The sequence below is a fragment of the Nerophis lumbriciformis genome, linkage group LG07, assembly GCF_033978685.3.
Source record: "Nerophis lumbriciformis linkage group LG07, RoL_Nlum_v2.1, whole genome shotgun sequence".
NCBI classification, from domain to species: domain Eukaryota; kingdom Metazoa; phylum Chordata; class Actinopteri; order Syngnathiformes; family Syngnathidae; genus Nerophis; species Nerophis lumbriciformis.
The window spans coordinates 28,791,508-28,812,528 of NC_084554.2; the positions used below are offsets into that span (position 1 = coordinate 28,791,508).

The 21,021-nt window shown below is 38.1% G+C and overlaps 1 protein-coding gene across 1 annotated transcript in view; it reads left to right on the forward strand.

The window, feature by feature from the left end:
• LOC133605413 (uncharacterized) overlaps positions 1-21,021 on the forward strand; it is a 646,046-nt gene that overhangs the window by 46,603 nt on the left and 578,422 nt on the right. Inside the window, exon 4 of the mRNA XM_072913499.1 lies at positions 16,465-16,555. Coding sequence (XP_072769600.1) covers positions 16,465-16,555 — 91 coding nt within the window. The remainder of the gene's footprint in view (positions 1-16,464; positions 16,556-21,021) is intronic.

A 21,021-nucleotide genomic window follows, 5' to 3' on the forward strand; every position in this document is an offset into this window, starting at 1 on the left:
AACAAAAAACAAAAACAGGGTGGTTGGTGGAATGGGTTATTGCACCGAAGAGAAGGCAGTTATGAGGGACAATGGGGCAGTCCGTTCAGGATGGTTATGGCCCTGGGGAAGAAGCTGTTCTTTAGCCTGTTTGTTTTGGTTTTAATGCACCTGTAGCGCTTCCCAGAGGGCAGCAGGTGGAACAGGTCAGAGCCAGGGTGGGTGCTGTCCTTGATGATGGCACTGGCTCTGTTGAGGCAGCGGGAGGTGTAGATGTCCGTCAGAGAGGGGAGAGGGCGGCCGATGATCTTCTGAGCCGTCTTGACCACTCTTTGCAGCCTCTCCCTGTCTGCTGCAGTGCAGCTTCCGCACCATACCGTAATACAGTAGGTCAGCAGGCTCTCGATGGACGAGCGGTAGAAGGTCAGCAGCAGGTCAGGCTTCAGGTTGTACTTCCCGAGGACTATACAGTTAGTGAAGTAAATATTAATAACACAGAAATGACAATGAACATTATTGCACTGCAAATGGAGCAATAAAAATATCAATAGAAATAGCACTATTTATAATGAATAATAATATTAATAACCTCTATTATCAACAATACAATTGTTTCAAATGGAACAACACATATATGTAATGATAACTTGAATTACAAAAGAAAGCAGATAGATGGAGGGGAAGAAATAGAAGCGAACTGTAATAACCTTGCAGATTGTTATAGTAACAATAGATTAAGCTTTGTCAGTGTGCTGTGTCTTACCCAGTTTCCCTTAGGGAAACTATGTCAATATATGTTTGATGAAACCTGAATATATGCATGAGTACAGCGCACCAGTACCACTGGCATCAACACAGCCCCAGAACATGATGCTACCACCACCGTGTTTGACAATTGCTACTGTGTTGGGAGGTTTGAAAGCCTCACTTTGACTTCGCCAAACATACTTCTTGACTACGTTCATATCGCAGGGAACAAAGCCGAAACTCAGATTTTTGGTTGAATACGATCTTTTTATGTAGTAGATTTCTAATTTCTAATCCTCCCTCACCATCGTAGCCATAGTTTCTTCACCGTGTCCTGGGTCTTCTCCGTGGTCTCCTACCGGTCGGACGTGCCGTAAACACCTCCTTCTAACCAGATGCCCGAACCACCAAAGCTCATGACCATAGGTGAGGATAGGGACATAGATCGACCGGTAAATTGAGAGCTTTGCCTTCCGGCTCAGCTCTTTCTTCACCACGACAGATCGATACAGGGTCCGCATCACTGCAGACGCCGCACCAATCCGCCTGTCGATCTCACAATCCACTCTTCCCTCACTCGTGAACAAGACCCCGAGGTATATTCAAACACAGAGCCTCTGTTTTGTGTGTAGTGGTACAGTGGCCAAAAATGATAATTATACCGGTATTTGTTAAATAAAACCTCTGCCTTGTTTTTAATGAAAACTTAGGCCTACAACGCTACTGTATTGATGTTTGTACTTGGAGAGCCAATGTTTTGTGATGTGGTACTTGATAAAAAAGTTTAAGAACCACTGGTGTAATAGATTAAGAAGTAAGAGGGAAAAGATTTAGGATCAAGCAGTTTGAGGGGCATTTACTTAGACGTGTGTTGACATCGGCGAGAGTTCTAAAACATCATATTTTTATCTTTTTTTGCCTATTTGTCCAGTATTTCTTTTCCCGACCTTCTATTTTAGCAAACAATTATGACATTTGTCGCTGTTTGACGTGTAGGTCGGATGAACACAACCCAATCGTGCAGACTGCAGTTGCATCGGATCAGATTTATATCAACATACGAGAGAGGTCTGGGTTAAATTTGAAAAGAAAAAATCGGAATTGGACTGTTCACATTGACATGAAAAAAATCAGATACATGTCACATATGGGCAAAAACCTGTAACCGATGTAAGTAATGCGTCCGTGAAGTGACCCGCACGCACACTAAGCATGACATCACATGCGGAACCCTGTGTTTACGGAAGTAAAATTCCCAATTTCAAGGAGTACCGTATTTTCCGGACTATAAGTCGCAACTTTTTTCTTACGCTTTGAACCAAGCTGCTTAAAAAATGGTGTGACTAATTGATGGATTTTTCTTCGCTAACGACCATAATGTTTTCTGTGCAACAAATATTTTTCATAAAACACCCACAGAGATACTGAAATTGCGTGTTATTTTGGACGAGTTTGCTCACTGCACTCACTACGCTCACTGCAGTATTTCTTTCTGTTTAATGCTTTGAACTAGAAGTAAAAGAGCCATTCCGTCCACTCATCATCCATAGTGTTTCTACACATATGGTTTCTTAATTTATCACTCCAACCAACGTTTTCCATTATAATTAAAACATTTCATACTTACAAAACATATGTGTTAGTATTTTAAACTTACAATGGCATTCTTTGTATTGTTTCAGTTTCACAAATTCCTCAATAAATTTACCAAAAGTTCACCGTGAAGTTATTGAGTGTGTTTAGCTAATTGGAGACCTAGCTTCCGCAGATAGTTGGTCCATTATAATGACTTCTGTTTTGTTTGATCAGCCATTTTACTGCTGTGTTACAAACACCGCTTGGAAACAAAATAAGAGTATGTTAATAAGCCTGTACAAAATGTATCTGTGTAAAAAACTAATTTCACAACGTTGATATCTGCGGCTTGTAATCTGGTGCGGTTAATATATGGAAACATATATTTTTCTTCTAAAATTTAATGGGTGCTGCTTCTATATACCTGGTGCACTCTGTAGTCTGGCAAATACGTTATACGCAACCAGAGTTGACAATTTTGTTTTGGGGAAGAATTGTGACGTTTGTCCCCTTTCAATGACGTATAGGTTGTAACAAAAAATAAAAGTTCACACTGCATTCTGATCAGTTACATATCCAATTTATATTAAAAAATGAGCGAGATCTGGGTCGGATTTTAAAAGAAATCTGTGCCAAATAGTTCAATCTTTGCTTGTCCTCACATTTCAGTTCAGCTTGAAAGAGTCGGTTTTGGGGTTCTTTTATTGGTGGGCATCCTGTCAGTCCAAAGGGATATAAAACTGGATTTACTGTGGACAGTGACACTTGTTTCATCAGCTGGTAGAAAATGAATTGTCTTCTTGTTGAATATATGTTCAGCTTCTCCGATTGATGCACATTTTAGGTATACTGTCATACCTGACCAGTCAAAACATGTCAAGGTAAAAAACATTTATTATACCTAAAACTTTTCTGAATAGAATAAATTGAACATAAGGTGTTCAAAGATTCAAACATATATGTTGGCATACCAGCACACATGAGATGTGGCAAGGTGATGCACCACTTGTTTGAACTGATCATGTTAGATTCTGGACTTGTTTAGAAATGGCACCAAAAGACTGATCTCTTTGGAATTTCCTGACGAATAGCAATAGGTAGGGTATACACTATTCAAGGTTGTTGTATAGTCAGGTCAATGTGGCATCAATGCATACACTGCACTAGTGTTGTCCTTATACCAATATTTTGTTCTTGGTACCAAAATTATTTCGATACTTTTCGGTACTTTTCGGTACTATGGCATTATTGGCTTTATTTTAACAAAAATTCTTACGGTACATCAAACAAATGTTTCTCATTGCAAGTTTGTCCTTAAATACAATAGTGAACATACAAGACAACTTGTCTTTTTATTAGTAAGTAAGCAAACAAAGGCTCCTAATTTAGTTGCTGACGTATGCAGTAACATATTGTCATTTTCCATTGTACTATTTTGTCAAAATTATTAAGGACAAGTGGTAGAAAATTAATTATTCGTCTACTTGTTCATTTACTGTTAATATCTGCTTACTTTCTCTTTTAACATGTTCTATCTACACTTCTGTTAAAATGTAGTAACCACTTATTTTTCTGTTGTTTGATACTTTACATTAGTTTTGGATGATACCACAAATTTAGGTATCAATCTGAAACCAAGTCGTTACATTGTCATACATTGGTCATATTCAAAGTCCTCATGTGTCCAGGGACATATTTCCTGAGTTTATAAACATAATATACATTTTAAAAAGACGCAAGAAGATGTTGTGATGCCAACAAATATCGACGTAATCATAGTAGTATCGACTAGATATGCTCCTGTACTTGGTATCATTACAGTGGATGTTAGGTGTAGATCCACCAATAATATACTAATACCGGTGTACCGTACAACCCTACACTGTACATAAAATTATACTTTGATAAGAGGCATTCAAGGGCCTAAGAAACGTTGCAGAACTTTACCTTTGTCTTTCCGATCAAAAAAAAAAGAAGAAAACACTGCTTCCAATGTTTTGTGCTATCAGCAGCTGTCATACTGTATGGAAATTAAAAACACATCCCATTACAGGGAGAGTTTACCCAGTGTGTTGCATGACAGCCTGCAGAGTGCAGCCAATTAAAACTCCCGGCCAAATCAGCGTTGTGGTTTGCACACATTGCGGCACAAGTTTTGGGCGTTTTTTGCCGTGTTTTTTTTTTTTTACTGACGGGCATGATGGATTAGGTCGCTTGTCAGGCAAACAGGAGGGGGGATTTACATCACACCTTGAGCACTTTAAATGGCTGCACATATAGTAATAATAAAATAAATGAAATGAGTAAATCACGTCTCATGAAATGAAATGACAAGCAGGTTGAAACAGCGGGTGAGTGTGTGTGTTTGTGTGTGTGTGTGTGTGTGTGGTTTTTTTGCCACCAGCGTCAACATTAAACACATCAGATTGAAGCCACCCTCGAGGGTAGCATCACTCAGCCAGGTGTGTGTGTGTGTGTGTGTGTGTGTGTGTGTGTGTGTGTGTGTGTGTGTGTGTGTGTGTGTGTGTGTGTGTGTGTGTGTGTGTGTGTGTGTGTGTGTGTGTGTGTGTGTGTGTGTGTGTGTGTGTGTGTGTGCGCGCGTCTATATGTATCCTGAGTCTTGTATCTACTTTTCAATTCCCTCTGTTTTTTTCTGTTTATCTGCAGATTTATTTTATATTTAAATATTCTGTTCAAATGCTGTACAGAACACACTGATCTATCAATGTATTGATGTGTCGTATGTTTTTTATTTTTTGTTTTGTATTGTTTTTTACACTTTCGGTTTTCCTGACATTTTTTTATTATTTATTTTAGCATAATCATATGTGTTTTTTTCCCCATTTTTTTTTTAACACTTGTTATCTTTAGTGCAGTTTTCCTCAGTCAAAAAGCAGTGGAAAGTTAGTTGGGGGCAAAAAAAAGCTGATTTTAGAGATACAAAATTGTTTTTGTGTCAGTCATCTGTGGTTGTGTTTTCTAGCTTTTACAAAATGCATATGACAGCTAGTGGATGTGTTTTTATGTGTGACATAACCCACCTGCTGAATGTTTGAGGTTTTAAGTACTCAATATCCGACCCTTCGACTGGAAGGTTAATAGTCAAATCATACTCCTCCTAATTGAATCGTTAAATAGTCGATTATTAGGGACGGGCGGAATAGACGATATCAATTAAATGAATATGGCTGAGGAATACTATCGTTATGTCGTGATGTTGCATGCTGATTACACATTCTGGCTGTGTCGCACACATTTGCCAGTCACAAGTGAATAAACGCGTCCTCAACGTACTGTAGCATTGTTGGTAGCAGCTAATGTCACGCCACGGTGCAAAGCCACTTCTAAAGTCAGCAATCCCTACCTCCATGGCAGAAAATACACTACTTTTCTTACAAGCATCATCACTGGAGGAAGAGGAATCGCTAAATATGCCACACTAAACACCATAGGAGGATATGCTCTTGAATTTAAACAAAGTTGAGCAGATCGATACAAATATCAACAGTAACTAGATGAGGCAATTCCTTAAGGAATTGCGTGTGAATGCTCCAATGCTGACGTTGAACTGAAATCCTGGAATTTTTTTAGAATTGTTAAAGTAGAGCACACAATTCCCAAACAGACTGAATATTTTAAGGTTGGAACCGTTTGAATCAGATGAAAAATGTGGGAGTTGTTGAACTTTGAAGAATGTACCAATGATTTAAATGGGAATTTCCCAACAATTTGGGAATTTCAGGAAAAGCGGGAATTCTTTTGAAAATGGTAAAAAACTTGAATGGTCTGAATGAGTTGAAATGGTTGATGTTGGAATTTTTCAAATCGGTCGAGAAACGTTGAAGTAGTAAAATTTTTAATTGAGAAATGGTATTAAGGAATTCCTGGAATTTCGGGAAAACTGGGAATTTTTCCAGTTCGAAAAACATCTTGGTTTATTGTCCTGGTTAAGAGAAATGTTTGGACGGTAGAACGGTTGGATTGGGTTGAAAAATGTGGAAGGAATAGGGTTTGAAAAAACAGGAATTCTTGGAATTTTTTTGAACTTGGAAAAATAAAAGTTTGAATGTCCAGGATGAGTGGAATATGTTGAAGGTGGAATGGTTTTAATTAGAGATGTCCAAAAATATCGGCCGATAAATGCTTTAAAATGTGATATCGGAAATTATCGGTATCGGTTTAAAAAAGTAAAATTTATGACTTTTTAAAACACCACTGTACGAAGTGGTACACGGACGTAGGGAGAAGTACAGAGCGGCAATAAACATTAAAGGCACTGCTTTTGCGTGCCGGTCCAATCGCATATCTACGGCTTTTCACACACACAAGTGAATGCCATGCATACTTGGTCAATAGCCATACAGGTCACACTGAGGGTGGCCCTATAAACTACTTTAACACTGTTACAAATATGCGCCACACTCTGAACCCACACCAAACAAAAATGACACACATTTTGGGAGAACATCCGCACCGTAACACAACATAAACACAACAGAACAAATACCCAGAACCCCTTGCAGCACTAACTCTTCCGGGATGCTACAATATACACCCCCCGCTACCCCTTACAAAACCCTGCCCCCCCCCAACCCCGCCCACCTCAACCTCCTCATGCACTCTCAGGGAGAGCATGTCCCAAATTCCAAGCTGCTGTTTTGAGGCATGTTAAAAAAATAATGCACTATGTGACTTCAATAATACATATGGCAGTGCCATGTTGGCATTTTTTTCCATAACTTGAGTTGATTTATTTTGGAAAACTTTGTTACATTGTTTAATGCATCCAGCGGGGCATCACAACAAAATTAGGCATAATAATGTGTTAATTCCACGACTTTATATATTGGTATCGGTTGATATCGGAATCGGTAATTAAGAGTTGGACAATATCGGAATATCGGATATCGGCAAGAAAGCCATTATCGGACATCTCTAGTTTTAATCAGTTGAACAATGTGGAAATGGTGGAAGTTTGAAAAATGGCCAATTTATTTTGAATGGAAAAACCTGCAATTCTGGAAAATCTGGGAATTTTTAGAATTTGTCAAGGGAAAGCCCGCGATTCCCAAATAGGCTGAACAGTTTGAAGTTGGAACTGTTTGAATCAGGTGAAAAATGTGGAAGGTAGAGCGCGCCAAAATCTGGAGAAGAAGTTGAAAAAGTTTAATAAATAGATGAATTTTGGTGTAGAAACCCATATACCAAGTACGATATTATCATATAGTCGAGACTACAGTGTTTAGATCGATATTAATTATAATCCAAAACATATTTTGTGTTTTTCTTATTGTTTAAAAACACAGGAAATTAGTCCTTGGACACAGAAGGGATTTGAAGGCAAAAACAAAGGATGTAGATCAGAGCCAATAATAAGAAATGATTTAAACATTTAATTGATATTCCTACACCACCATTCTTTGTTTTTGTCTGATTATAGTTGTAATTTTAAATCATTGAATGATCATCATTCAATGACCTTAAACAAATTATCAGTATCGCCACTGGTATGACCAATATTGCCCCTGTAACTATTTGTTATGAGATACCCAAATTTGTAATATTGCCCACAATGAATGTAAAGTATCCAAACAAAATAGGTGTTTATTACATTTTAACAGAAGTGTAGATAGAACCATGTTACTACTAACAGTAAATTAACCAGTACTCTATATTAATAATAGTTTTGACAAAATATTACAACCCAAATTGGCGCACAATGTTAACAAATACGTCGGCATCCAAATTAGGAGCCTTTATAACCCGTTCTGAAAAGGTTTTATTATCATTTATATACAATTTATGTATTGTGATAAATATTGTTATTGCAGGAGACTGCAATATATATTGTAATAGATTTTTGGCCTTATCCCCCATCCTTACGACTATTCTAAGACACCCTATAGCAGGGGTGTCAAACTAGTTTTAGCTCAGGGGCCGCATGGAGAAAAATCTGTGCACACGCGGGCCGGACTATTAAAATCATGGCTTTAAAACTAAAAAAATAAAGACAACTTCAGATTGTTTTGTTTGTCTTACTTTGGCCAAAAATAGAACAAACACATTCTGAAAATATTACAAAAAAAGAAAATGGTAACACTTTAGTATGGGGAACATATGAACCATTAATTAGTTGCTTATTAACATAGGGTCAGGGTTAGGGTTGGGGTTGGGGTTGGGGTTAGGGTTGGGTTGAGGTTGGGGTTAGGGAAGACTCTTAGTTAATGGCTTACTGGTTGTAGAATAAGGCCATGCAGAATAGTGCATTAATAAGTACTTAATGACTAACAGCCAATATGTCACTAATTTGCATGTTAATAAGCAACTAATTAATGGTTCATATGTTCCCCATACTAAAGTGTTACTAGCAGCGGTAAAGCTTAGATCCATGAAGGATAGAGGAAAGTGAATGAATGTTTATAACTGAATACATTTACATATGCATAAAACATTGTTTTCTTTTGTATTTTTTTAAATGAATTAAGTAATGTTTATGACAACCTTTTTCCAAAACACAATATAGAATGTGAGATATAACATGATAATGCAAACATTCATTATTTGTTTTCAAAACAGTTACAAAAATGTGGGATTCCTAGCGCTAACACTGATGGAGTATTAGTGCGTGTAAAACAGCAGCAGGCGGCTGTGGCCTGCGGGCCGGTTCTAATACTAATCAAATATCATCCCGGGGGCCATAGATCATTCATTCATCCTACTGGCCAGGTCCAGCCCGTGGGCCTTGACTTTGACACCACTGCCTTATAGTTTGTCACTATTGGTATAGTTGGAACTAGGGCTGGGCGATATGGCCTTTTATTAATATCTCAATATTTTTAGGCCATGTTCTGGATATTTTGCCTTAGCCTTGAATTAACACTTGATGCATATAATCACACCAGTATGATGATTCTATGCGTCTACAATCAAATATTCTTGTTCATACTACATTAATACATGCTAATGTTAAACTTTTATGCAGAGAGGGAAATCACAACTAAGTCAATTTACCAAAACTGTATTTATTAAACAGTTATTAAGCAGTGGCACAAACATTCATGTAATTTCCAAAACAGAAAGTGCAAGATTGTCAGACTAAATTAAAGTGCACTTTTTGTACAAAATGCCACTACAGTAGTTTAAAACAAATTAAGTGCACTTTTGTGCATGATGTCACACAAGATATTTCAATAAGTGTCAAATAAAATATAGCTGCATAATAGGTTCCTTCGGACGTTATTTCCTTCTGTTGCTGACTATTTGTTTCATACGGTGTTGATCTGGAAATGGTGTTGATGTGCAGGTTGCTTCGGCATTTTGTTGGTGTGGCACCAGCTGAGATGTTGACATGCAGAGTTTCAAGCACTCTTCCTTCTCTAGCGGGTGACTTTTCAAATGATGCTATAAATTAGTAGTGCCGCTACTTTTTGTAGCAACGCTTTTGCCGCATACTAGACATATTATATTACGGTTGTCTGTTCAACATCCTCCCGCTTGAAGCCAAACCACCGCCAGACGATGGACCCCTGTTTTTGTGGGAAATTAATTCTTCTTCCTTCATTTGTTACCAGATTCGCACCTTGTCTCTCTCGTATTACCACTTGCACCGCTCCACTTGCACCTGCCACAAAAGTTAGCTGCCACAGCTAACTTTACCTATGGTACATTCCTCTCTGCTACCTCTGCTCCTCGAGAGCGTATGACGTTGCACGCGCGACAGTATGTGACGTATGTAAGAAGGTGCGCTTGTTTTATGTCTCTGTGAGAAGGAGAGACAAGAAAGAGTGAGAAGAGCCTATAGTGTAATGCCCACAGCTAAAAGCAACTGCGTGAGAACGTATACTCGAATATCACGATATAGTCATTTTCTATATCGCACAGAGACAAACCCACGATATATCGAGTATATTCGATATATCGCCCAGCCCTACGGCAGGGACCCCATTTTGAAAATTCCTAGCACCAACACTGATGGAGTATTGGTGCGTGCAAAACAGCAGCAGGCGGATGTGGCCTGCGGGCCGGTTCTAATACTAATCAAATGTCATCCCGGGAGCCATAGATAATTCATCCTTAACTTTGACATCAAACTCGACCTAGTAGAGAAGCAGCTTTACACTATAAATTACTCTAAACCAGAGGTCCCCGAACTACGGCCCGCCAACGTCTAAAATTCTGCCAGCGGGAAGTCCTAAGTTTAAAAAAAAAAAAAAGTGTGAATTGCCGAATTGTCTTGTGCGGGGACACTAGTAGATGCACAGTCACTTTACCCCCCTTTTCCCTGCCATGCGCCTCTCTCTCTCCCTGGACAGGATGAGGATGTGTCTCTTTTTCTCCATATTGACTTTCCCAGGTCAGGCTCCTCTTCCCCTATTAGCTCAAGCTAACTGATCAATACCTGGCCCAGTGGCTGGCTGCTTGTGCGGGGGACTGGCACATGCACAACGAGCATGGCTATTCTGTAACTACCCCCCTTTGCATGATCTCATCACAAATAATCAGATCATATTCATAATGTTACAGCTGACCTAGCCTGTACTACAGCAACTCTAATGACTGTATCAATCAATCATGGCGGCATCTTTTAGTGCAGGGAGAGCAGAGCGATCCTCCTTGTGATTTCCTTCCCCAGCTGGTTGTGTGTGACATCTGTAGTGACGGGACGTGGATAAACAGCTGCCATGCAAGGGAGGGGAGCAGATTGAGGGAGCAGTGGGGGTCCGTAACAGTTTGTCGGTGTGTTAAGGGGTGAGGTGTTTGCACGGCAAGCCTCCCAACGATTGTGTATGGCAGCGTACCAGGCGATGCCATCTGGCTGCTTGACAGAGCTCCTCTCATTAACAAGGGGGTTAATTGCTGTGGCAGCACCCGAGCTGTGTCAAACATCACCCTGGGGAGACAGAGGCAACAGACCATCTACATGTTTGTGTGCAGAGAACTTGTAGACATCAAATCCTAACCTGTTGTACATTAACCTTTAAATGTGACTGCTTGGCGTTTGTGTTTGTGCGCGTCTATGCCAGTTACTTTGAATGTTTCTGTTCCATGAATTATGCCCTGTTGCTTTAATGGTGTGGGAGGAATTACAAAGCCGGCGTCTGTAGCCCCCAGGGCAAATGCATGCACATATACACAAAGGGGCAAGGACAGGGGGTAGCAATTTGCATGTTATTACTGCATATTCATGACAAATTTTGTTAGCTTTTTGCCTAATAGGCTTGAGTGACACGTTGAGAAATCGAGAGTCTGCTTTTAATAACACACTCATGCACCAATACGCGCTTCAGTCACATTCTCGCAGACACTTATGACTCTAAATAGGAATTCCCCCTTTCATCTGGTGTGATATTGCACTATTTGTCCTGCGCTGCTACTTGATTATATGCAACAATGTGGTTAGGCATATAGCCTCATTTGTTATATGCATAATTAAGAATGCAAGCGTGAGACAGCGCACACTCACTCTTGTCTGATATCATCAATTGTCATGTTGACTTTCTGACCCGGGAGCAATAATAATACTGCAATACCACACATGTAGTTAATCACTCACAGTTCATGGGAATTATGCGCGTCCTTCCTCGCGCATGTCGGCCAATCAGCGTCATTTTCACCTGTCAAAATTGTCTCGGAGTGGCGCTCTAACGCGCGCCAACTCTGTAATCAAAAAGTAACCAGGAACAACAAGGTGTAACAATATATTAACTCTTTATTGCTCAAACGGCATAATTGTCATTCTTGCATGCAGCTCAGAAGAGTTCTGGTTTGTGTCAATGGCACTAAGCCTTCTGGGTAATGTAGTACAGTATATAAACATTTGGCAACACACCGGCCTGCTCACTGCCTAGTTTACATGTTATTGTATTTTTATTTAATATTTATTTATCCAGGTTAAAACATTTGATAACAGATTTCCATTTTGTAATGTTGACCTAGTAGAGAAGCAGCTTTACATGATGGAGTTGTTGAAGTGTGATAATAATCTCTCATGGTCTCTCATTTACTAACAAAAATGACTACTATAAATTACTCTAAACCAGAGGTCCCCGAACTAATGCCCGCCAACGTCTAAAATTCTGCCCGCGGGAAGTCCTAAGTTTAAAAAAAATAAAAAATAATATGTATATATTTTTTTCTAAATAATTTTTTTTACTCAGTCCTTTCTAATCCATTTTCTACCGCTTGTTACTCTTTGTCTCCTAGCCGCTCAGGCAAATCATATTGTATAAAATGCATTTTCCCATCGATAGCATGACATCATCGGCAAAGTGCACACTTTTCAGTCAATTAGTGCACAAGGAATATATATATATATATATATATATATATATATATATATATATATATATATATATATATATATATATATATATATATATATATATATATATGTATGTATATATATATATATATATATATATATATATGTGTATAAATATATATATATATATATATATGTGTATAAATATATATATATATATATATATATATATATATATATATATATATATATATATATATATATATATATATATATATATATATATATTAGGGGTGCAACTAACGATTAATTTGATAATCGATTAATCTGTTGATTATTACTTCGATTAATCGATTAATAATCGGATAAAAGAGACAAACTACATTTCTATCCTTACCAGTATTTTATTGAAAAAAAAACCCAGCATACTGGCACCATACTTATTTTGGTTGTTTCTCAGCTGTTTGTACATGTTGCAGTTTATAACTAAAGGTTTCTAAAAAAAAAAAAAAAAAATGCCCCTGTGCATGCGCATAGTGAAGTGAATTATATTTATATAGCGCTTTTCTCTAGTGACTCAAAGCGCTTTACATAGTGAAACCAATTATCTAAGTTACATTTAAACCAGTGTGGGTGGCACTGGGAGCAGGTGGGTAAAGTGTCTTGCCCAAGGACACAACGGCAGTGACTAGGTTGGCTGAAGTGGGGATCGAACCTGGAACCCTCAAGTTGCTGGCACGGCCACTCTACCAACCGAGCAATACCGCCCCTATAGCATAGATCCAACGAATCGATGACTAAATTAATCACCATATATTTATTTATATATATATATATATATATATATATGTGTGTATGCAGGTGTGTATATATATATATATATATATATATATATATATATATATATACACACACACACACATATACACACAGACACACACACAGACAGACAGCCCGGCCAAATTGTTTTAACCCAATGCCGCCCCCGAGTCAAAACGTTTGGGGACCCCTGCTCTAAACAGTTCAAAAATGCTCTTAACGTGCGTGGGTAAATGTGTTGGAACATAAAAACATTAAAAAAAAACATTTTTAAGATGACAAACCCTTTTCAACTTTGAAACACACAAAGGAAATGTCTGCAACTTGCTCTAAACAGTTAAAAAATGCTCTTAACGTGCATGGATAAATGTGTTGGAACATAAAAACATATTAAAAAAAACATTTTTAAGATGACAAACCCTTTTCAACCTTGAAACATACAAAGAAAATGTCTGCAACTTGGCGGCAGAGTGGACAGCTGACAATGAGGAAGACTTTGGTGCTTTTTATTTCTGTACTTATAGTTAGTTATTCGTATTATTAAAACAGCACATTAACATAACAATGAACTCTGAGTATAGGCTTTTACTGTAGTGTCTACTTTGAAGTCTGGATGATATTAAATGAGTAAAATATCAATGTACGATAACAACAATCATTAAATTACAAAAAAAAAAAAAAAAGCTTTAAAACTTTTACCACAACTTTATAAAAAGCTGACACAAATTCATGCATGTTCGGTCGCAAGAATCACAAAAAAACGAAATTCTGGAGGGAATGGTTAATAAACAAGGCTACGATATTAATTTTAGCTTAAGTAAACTGTAAAGGTTTAAAAGTACACATTGCACGAAAAATGCTTGTCACACACACACACACATGCATTGTTGTAGCAAAGAATTAGCAGGAAGCCCTATTACATTGAAAGTTGCATTAAAATAAAACTTTTCCCTGCACAATGCACACATACATTAAACTCGGTATTTGTCTACCTTTCTTTCTTGAATAAAATGCGCCGCAAAAGTAATCAATCAAAACGAGGGCGCATTGTTGCAAGAGTTTGATGGAAACTAAAAGCACACCAGCACACACTGAGACTGTAATCTGAAGTCATTCTTTTCCCCCACCTTCACTCTCCTCTTTAGCTCCTTTTTTTTTTTTCACGCCATTTGACTGAAAAGTTTGTTTTTCCTGAAGTGAACGATTTAACTCTCGATGCTCTCTATCCACTCACTTGTCACTTTTGTCAAACGCCGCCTTTCCCTCGCTGCTCGGCACCAACGTGCAGACACGCTTGATCAAATGTGAGTTTTAACATTTTTAATCTGCGTAAAGTTTCATCTGAACAGGCTAGTAAATATGAAATTGTGTGTGCGTGTGCGAGTTGGTGTGCACGGTGCCCTTTTATGCTGATGTGTTTGTGCACTGTGTGATGTTAGGTTTTTTTTCCTCTGCTTTGCCATCTTGGGTGTGTGACAGCTGTCACTGGTGATTTAAGGAGGTGTCTGGGCAGAGTTAGCATAGTTTTAGTTGGGAAATACACAGGATGATCAGATTTGGTTGTCGTCATTCGGTGATCTTTTTGCGCCTCAAATTGGAACTACTGTTTTCTTTGAATGCCAGTTGAAGGGTCTTTTCTGACATGTGACATTTCTGTCATACATACTATTAAAGGTCAAATTCTTGTCACTTGAATCAAACTTAAATATAATAAAAATTAAGAAAAAAGAAAAGACCATATGTTGTACATTTTACTTTGTTTATACGGTAAGTCTCAAGAGTAAATTGCTTATCACTCCACTTACCAGCTTCAACTATAGGTACACCGACACATTTGTTTGTGTGCATACCTGTAATATTCGATTGATATTTTTTTTATCATTGTATATATTTATTATGTTATTTGCTATATATCAGTTGTTTCATCATGCTGATATTTCATTGTACGGTTTGTTCTTTAACCATGTGAAGTCCTCTCTGAGGAAAAAGTGCTATGTAAATAAAATGTCGTTACTTAGTAAATAAAATGAAAAAAATAAAAAAGAATAATAACAAACACAAAAAGCAGGGAAAAGATATATATATATATATATATATATATATATATATATATATATATATATATATATATATATATATATATATATATATAACAGTAATTTTCATTTGTTTTTTATTTTTTTGGACACAACAAACCAAGAATAATACACAATTCAAATAACAAAAATAGCATCCAGTGCAATATTATTTGCAAAAAAAACTAACAATATTAATATTAAAAGAACATTTTAAATAAACATTTGTGTGTCCAAAAAGGAGCAAAAGGAAACAAAACGTATGATGCCCTGTCTCGTCATATTTTTTGATCAACAGTACAATACATAATCACCTGATATATGTTACAGTAGTCAGTATATTATTACAAGATACATATCATATATAATTACATCCACATATACTAGTAATAAACCCATTCATCATTTCATCAAATATAATTTGTATAACTACATTACACCTTTAATATATGTTATGTTTCCTCCTCTTTGTGTTACCTATCAAAAATGTGTTTATATTATTTTTTTTAATATAATGATGTTATTGCATAGTTTAATTTCATTATAAATTATAATTACATGTAAATATAAAAAGGCATGCCACAAAAGGTATTAAAGATTATTAATATTTCAAAAGTCTATTACATTTAGTGTATTGTTGAGTTGTTGCAGTTATACTTGGAAGTGTGGTATAATTGTTTTATAATATAATCTCCATAAATGAGGTAACTTTAATATTAGCAAACATCAGAATATAATTTTTAAACACATGTCAGTGATCAAGTAGACCCATGACAACTATAATAATAAACAAATTGATCCTTCAAAACTGAGCATTATTGTATTTGTAAAGCAGAATTTGATGTCATTAAATTGTGCATTCAAATCTAATAATTTCTACCGTACAATGCACCTTTTGAAATTGTCTAGAGTTTATAATTATTATTCATGCATCTTACCGGTAGTTATAGTAGGAGCAATATACCAAAGCTGTAAAAAGTAAATGTTAATTGTGATATTTTCTTCCAGCTTTGGTACCCCAGTACAAAACACTGATGACCCAGAAGATCCAGAAACCTGCAAACAAACATTGAGGGCGGATACTTTGCAAAATGAAAAGGTAAAAAACACATCCAGTATTTGCATTATTTCTATCATAGCGTATTTATTTTTTCTTGTTTGAAAGTCGCCTTCAAGACGAGGCGTTTTTTGCTTTTTCTAACACTGCTATGAGATTGACTCTTAGATTAAACAAGATTAAATGGCTTGTTCTGCTGTGTTTTTTGTTGTTGTTGCTGTTATTGTTTAGAAGGCTGACTTAGAGGCGGAGAAGTCTTTGCCGTGTTTTTATTTTTTTTACGATATTGGTTTGGCAGCTGTGCTCTAAGCGCTCTGTGTGCAGCCAGGTTTAAGAGGAAGCTCAGGCGTGTGTGATGAATTACCAGCATATCTCCGAGCTCCGGGTAACAAACATGGCGGTGCCGGCCGGGATTAAAAGGGAGGGTTTTATGGCCTCCCTACACCTCCTTCTAGGGTGTCGCTAAATTATACCTACTGCTGTTTTTATTGGCTTCTGTGGCTTATGGTTAGTGCATATGTAAACTCTCGCATGCTAGCACTTCTGAGGGGCCATATAGTGAATGCATAAGGCAACAAAAATTACTAGTTCATATCGAATAATTTCCCTGAATCTTCAGCATGGACCACCTAAAAGTAAAGCACATCCAAACACTGCAGATCCGTGCAGATTTATATTGCCATACCCTTACATTGGCTTGGCAACCACAAATAAATGTCTGTTTGCAATGAACCCAAAATTATTGGCTTTTTTATGTTGTTTGTTTGTTGACTCGTTTGCACCACAACTAATTACCGGATAGCACATCTGCAACGCACATGAAACCGCTGCACACTGCTGGTTTAGACTCCTTCTGTATGTTCAGTACACCCCTCACATTTCAGCAACTTTTTATTGCAGTATATCTTCTCAAGGGATAAAAGCACAGAAATTAAACTTGGATACACTTTAGAGAAGTGTATCCAACAGCTGGCAATGCTGTAAACACATGAGGTTATAACACATTAAGTTGATTTTTAACGCTTACCTTAGTATTGGACTGATTATACTCGCTGACAAGTATGTACATGCCTTATTTACCTAGCTAAAATCATTTGCATGTCAAATTCTGGACTAAAGTATATTCACTATACGGTGGCATAGGCGGACAATGCTGAGCACTCACAAGGGATTGATGGCAAATTCTTTCTCACCACAAAGCAAAAAACGTGCATGCTCCAGGCCCCTTCTCCACTAAGCCGGCTAAGGTTATCCAGGGTAAATCCCACCTAACCTTAATAAAAAAAAAAAAAAAAAAAAAAAAAAAAACCTTATCCTTGTACACACACACACACACACACACACACACACACACACACACACACACAATGGTCGTTTAAGACCCCCTCCCGCCCTCCGTCAACCGGCGCAACGTGACTTAATACGCATGCGCGGAAAATGCACACGTCATAGTTACCTCCAGTGTTGCTTTGTGTGCAAGTTCTTAAATTTAACTTATCTGACCAATATCCAGTGTTGTGGTATTTCAATTAACTAGAATCCAGTGTGCTGTGAGGCCCAATTGTAGTGAATCACACCTGAGCCATCATAAATTTATCAAATCTTTAATGTAAAAGTAAACAATGTGACAAAGAACATTTGACAACAATCAATCTAGGGATCTAGATATCTGGTCAGGACACTCCTCACTGTTTTGCCTTCCCCTTCATTGTACATTCGTTTTTGGTGACTTTATATACTCTGGACCTAGACGTTGAGTCCACGACATACATGGCAGACAATAACTGATACAGTCTGCTTTGTCAGTCCAAAAGAATTCAATGTTTTCCGTAGTCTTCCCTCGATGGCCAGGCAATACAAAGCACACGCAACCTTTTTTATCACATCCACGGAGGCCCGCATTCTCGTTGACTCTCCTTCGACAAATGGACAAAGTTTTCGGTAAGTAGAATCACAGCTGACCTGGACATTTGAAAGTTCTCTTGCCGTCTGAGAAATGTTGTATCCAAAATAGTAGCAATCACTTTCTCTTAAGGTATTCATGTGTGATTTCCACAAGCGTCTGTACAGACGGAAGGAGAAACACGGGCATGTCTGGATGACTCGCCTCCATATTTCCAGTGGTTACCTCCGAGTTATGAAACCGCTTAATTATGAAGCTGGCTGTGGCGCCTTCTTTCTGACGTCACTTCCTGTGTGGGGCGCGGCCTTTCTGCCGTCACTTCATCTCCGAACTCAGTTTGTAAACGATCAATGAGTCCATACAAAGCTAAGAGACGGAAATTCAAGAAATACACGGCTCATTTACCTGTGTAAAAAATTGTCAGAGTAGGGGGACCTTAAACCCTGGTTTAGTGTGGTTGAAACGGGACTTAGGCTAAATAATTATTTGTTTAAGGGGTTATCCGGCTTAGTGTATACATAGCGTCAGATTTACCGCACCCACTGGCAGAAATGTAGATCGGCGCCTAAACTGACGGTGATGGTGGTACCTCAACTTAGAAGTTGTGAAGTTAATTATATTTATACAGCGCTTTTTTTTTAGTGACTCAAAACACTTTACCAAAGTGGAACCCATTATCTACATTTTTAAATTACATTTAAACCAGTGTGGGTGCACTGGGAGCAGGAGGGTTGAGTGTCTTGCCCAAGGACACAACGGCAGTGACCAGTATGGCGGAAGCGGGAATCAAACCTGGAACCCTCGAGTTGCTGGCATGGCCGCTCTTCCAACTGACCCAAGTACCTTAACTTATGAACAATTTCAGAAACGAGCTGTCTCCCAGCTTTTTGTCATGCTTTAAGTTGCGAGCATACCTTGAGTTACAAGCATTTTCACTGTCCGTTGAAGTAATATCAGTAACAGGGCTATGCCGTTAGGAATAAAGAGTCAATATATTGTTACACATTGTTGTCCCTGCTTTCTATACACAAGAAACAAACATGGGTTTTGATTTGACAGCGCCGCTCAGAGATCGACACAATCCTGGCCTCCCACCATCGGAACTAAGAAAGGAGAGGAAGCGATAGACCTAATTAGAGAAATTAACTGTTAAAGGGGAACCTTATCACAATTTCAGAAGGGTTAAAACCATTAAAAATCAGTTCCCAGTGGTTTATTTTTCAAAGTTTTTTTCAAAATTTTACCCATCACGCAATATCCCTAAAAAAAGCTTCAAAGTGCCTGATTTTAACCATCGTTATATACACCCGTCCATTTTCCTGTGACGTCACACAGTGATGCCAATACAAACAAACATGGCGCATAGAACAGCAAGGTATAGCGACATTAGCTCGGATTCAGACTCGGATTTCAGCGGCTTAAGCGATTCAACAGATTACGCATGTATTGAAACGGATGGTTGTAGTGTGGAGGCAGGTAGCGAAAACGAAATTGAAGAAGAAACTAAAGCTATTGAGCCATATCGGTTTGAACCGTATGCAAGCGAAACCGACGAAAACGTCACGACAGCCAGCGACACGGGAGAAAGCGAGGACAAATTCGGCGATCGCCTTCTAACCAACGATTGGTATGTGTTTGTTTGGCATTAAAGGAAACTAACAACTATGAACTAGGTTTACAGCATATGAAATACATTTGGCAACAACATGCACTTTGAGAGTGCAGACAGCCCAGTTTTCATCAATTAATATATTCTGTAGACATACCCTCATCCGCTCTCTTTTCCTGAAAGCTGATCTGTCCAGTCCAGTTGGAAATGCATCTGCTTTGAGTGTCGCAGGATATCCACACATTCTTGCCATCTCTGTCGTAGCATAGCTTTCGTCGGTAAAGTGTGCGGAACAAACGTCCAATTTCTTGCCACTTTCGCATCTTTGGGCCACTGGTGCAACTTGAATCTGTCCCTGTTAGTGTTGTTACACCCTCCGACAACACACCAATGAGGCATGATGTCTCCAAGGTACGGAAAACAGTCAAAAAAACGGAAAATAACAGAGCTGATTTGACTCGGTGTTTGTAATGTGTTTGAGAAAATGGCGGATTGCTTCCCGATGTGACGTCACAACGTGACGTCATCGCTCTGAGAGCGAATAATAGAAAGGCGTTTAATTCGCCAAAATTCACCCATTTAGAGTTCGGAAATCAGTTAAAAAAATATATGGTCTTTTTTTCTGTAGCATCAAGGTATATATTGACGCTTACATAGGTCTGGTGATAATGTTCCCCTTTAAAAAAATGTCCTACCTGTCCTTAGAAAGCCCCAAAAAACGAATAATTATCCATGTAATTATTGAGAAACTGCAGATGCTGTGTTTGACGGGTTTGAATTGGTTTTGTCTAGTCCTGATTTAACAAGTTGGATAGTCGAACATTACCTTTGGTACACAAACATATGTATCACTTGTTGTTAAAGCTGGCCTCTCCAACACGTCACTCAGATATGTCCATCATCATCATCAGCCGTTGTCAGTCCACTGCTGGACGAAAGCCTCAGCATGTTTCTGCAACAGTGAACGATCTCTAGCTGCTCCCTGCCACTGCACTG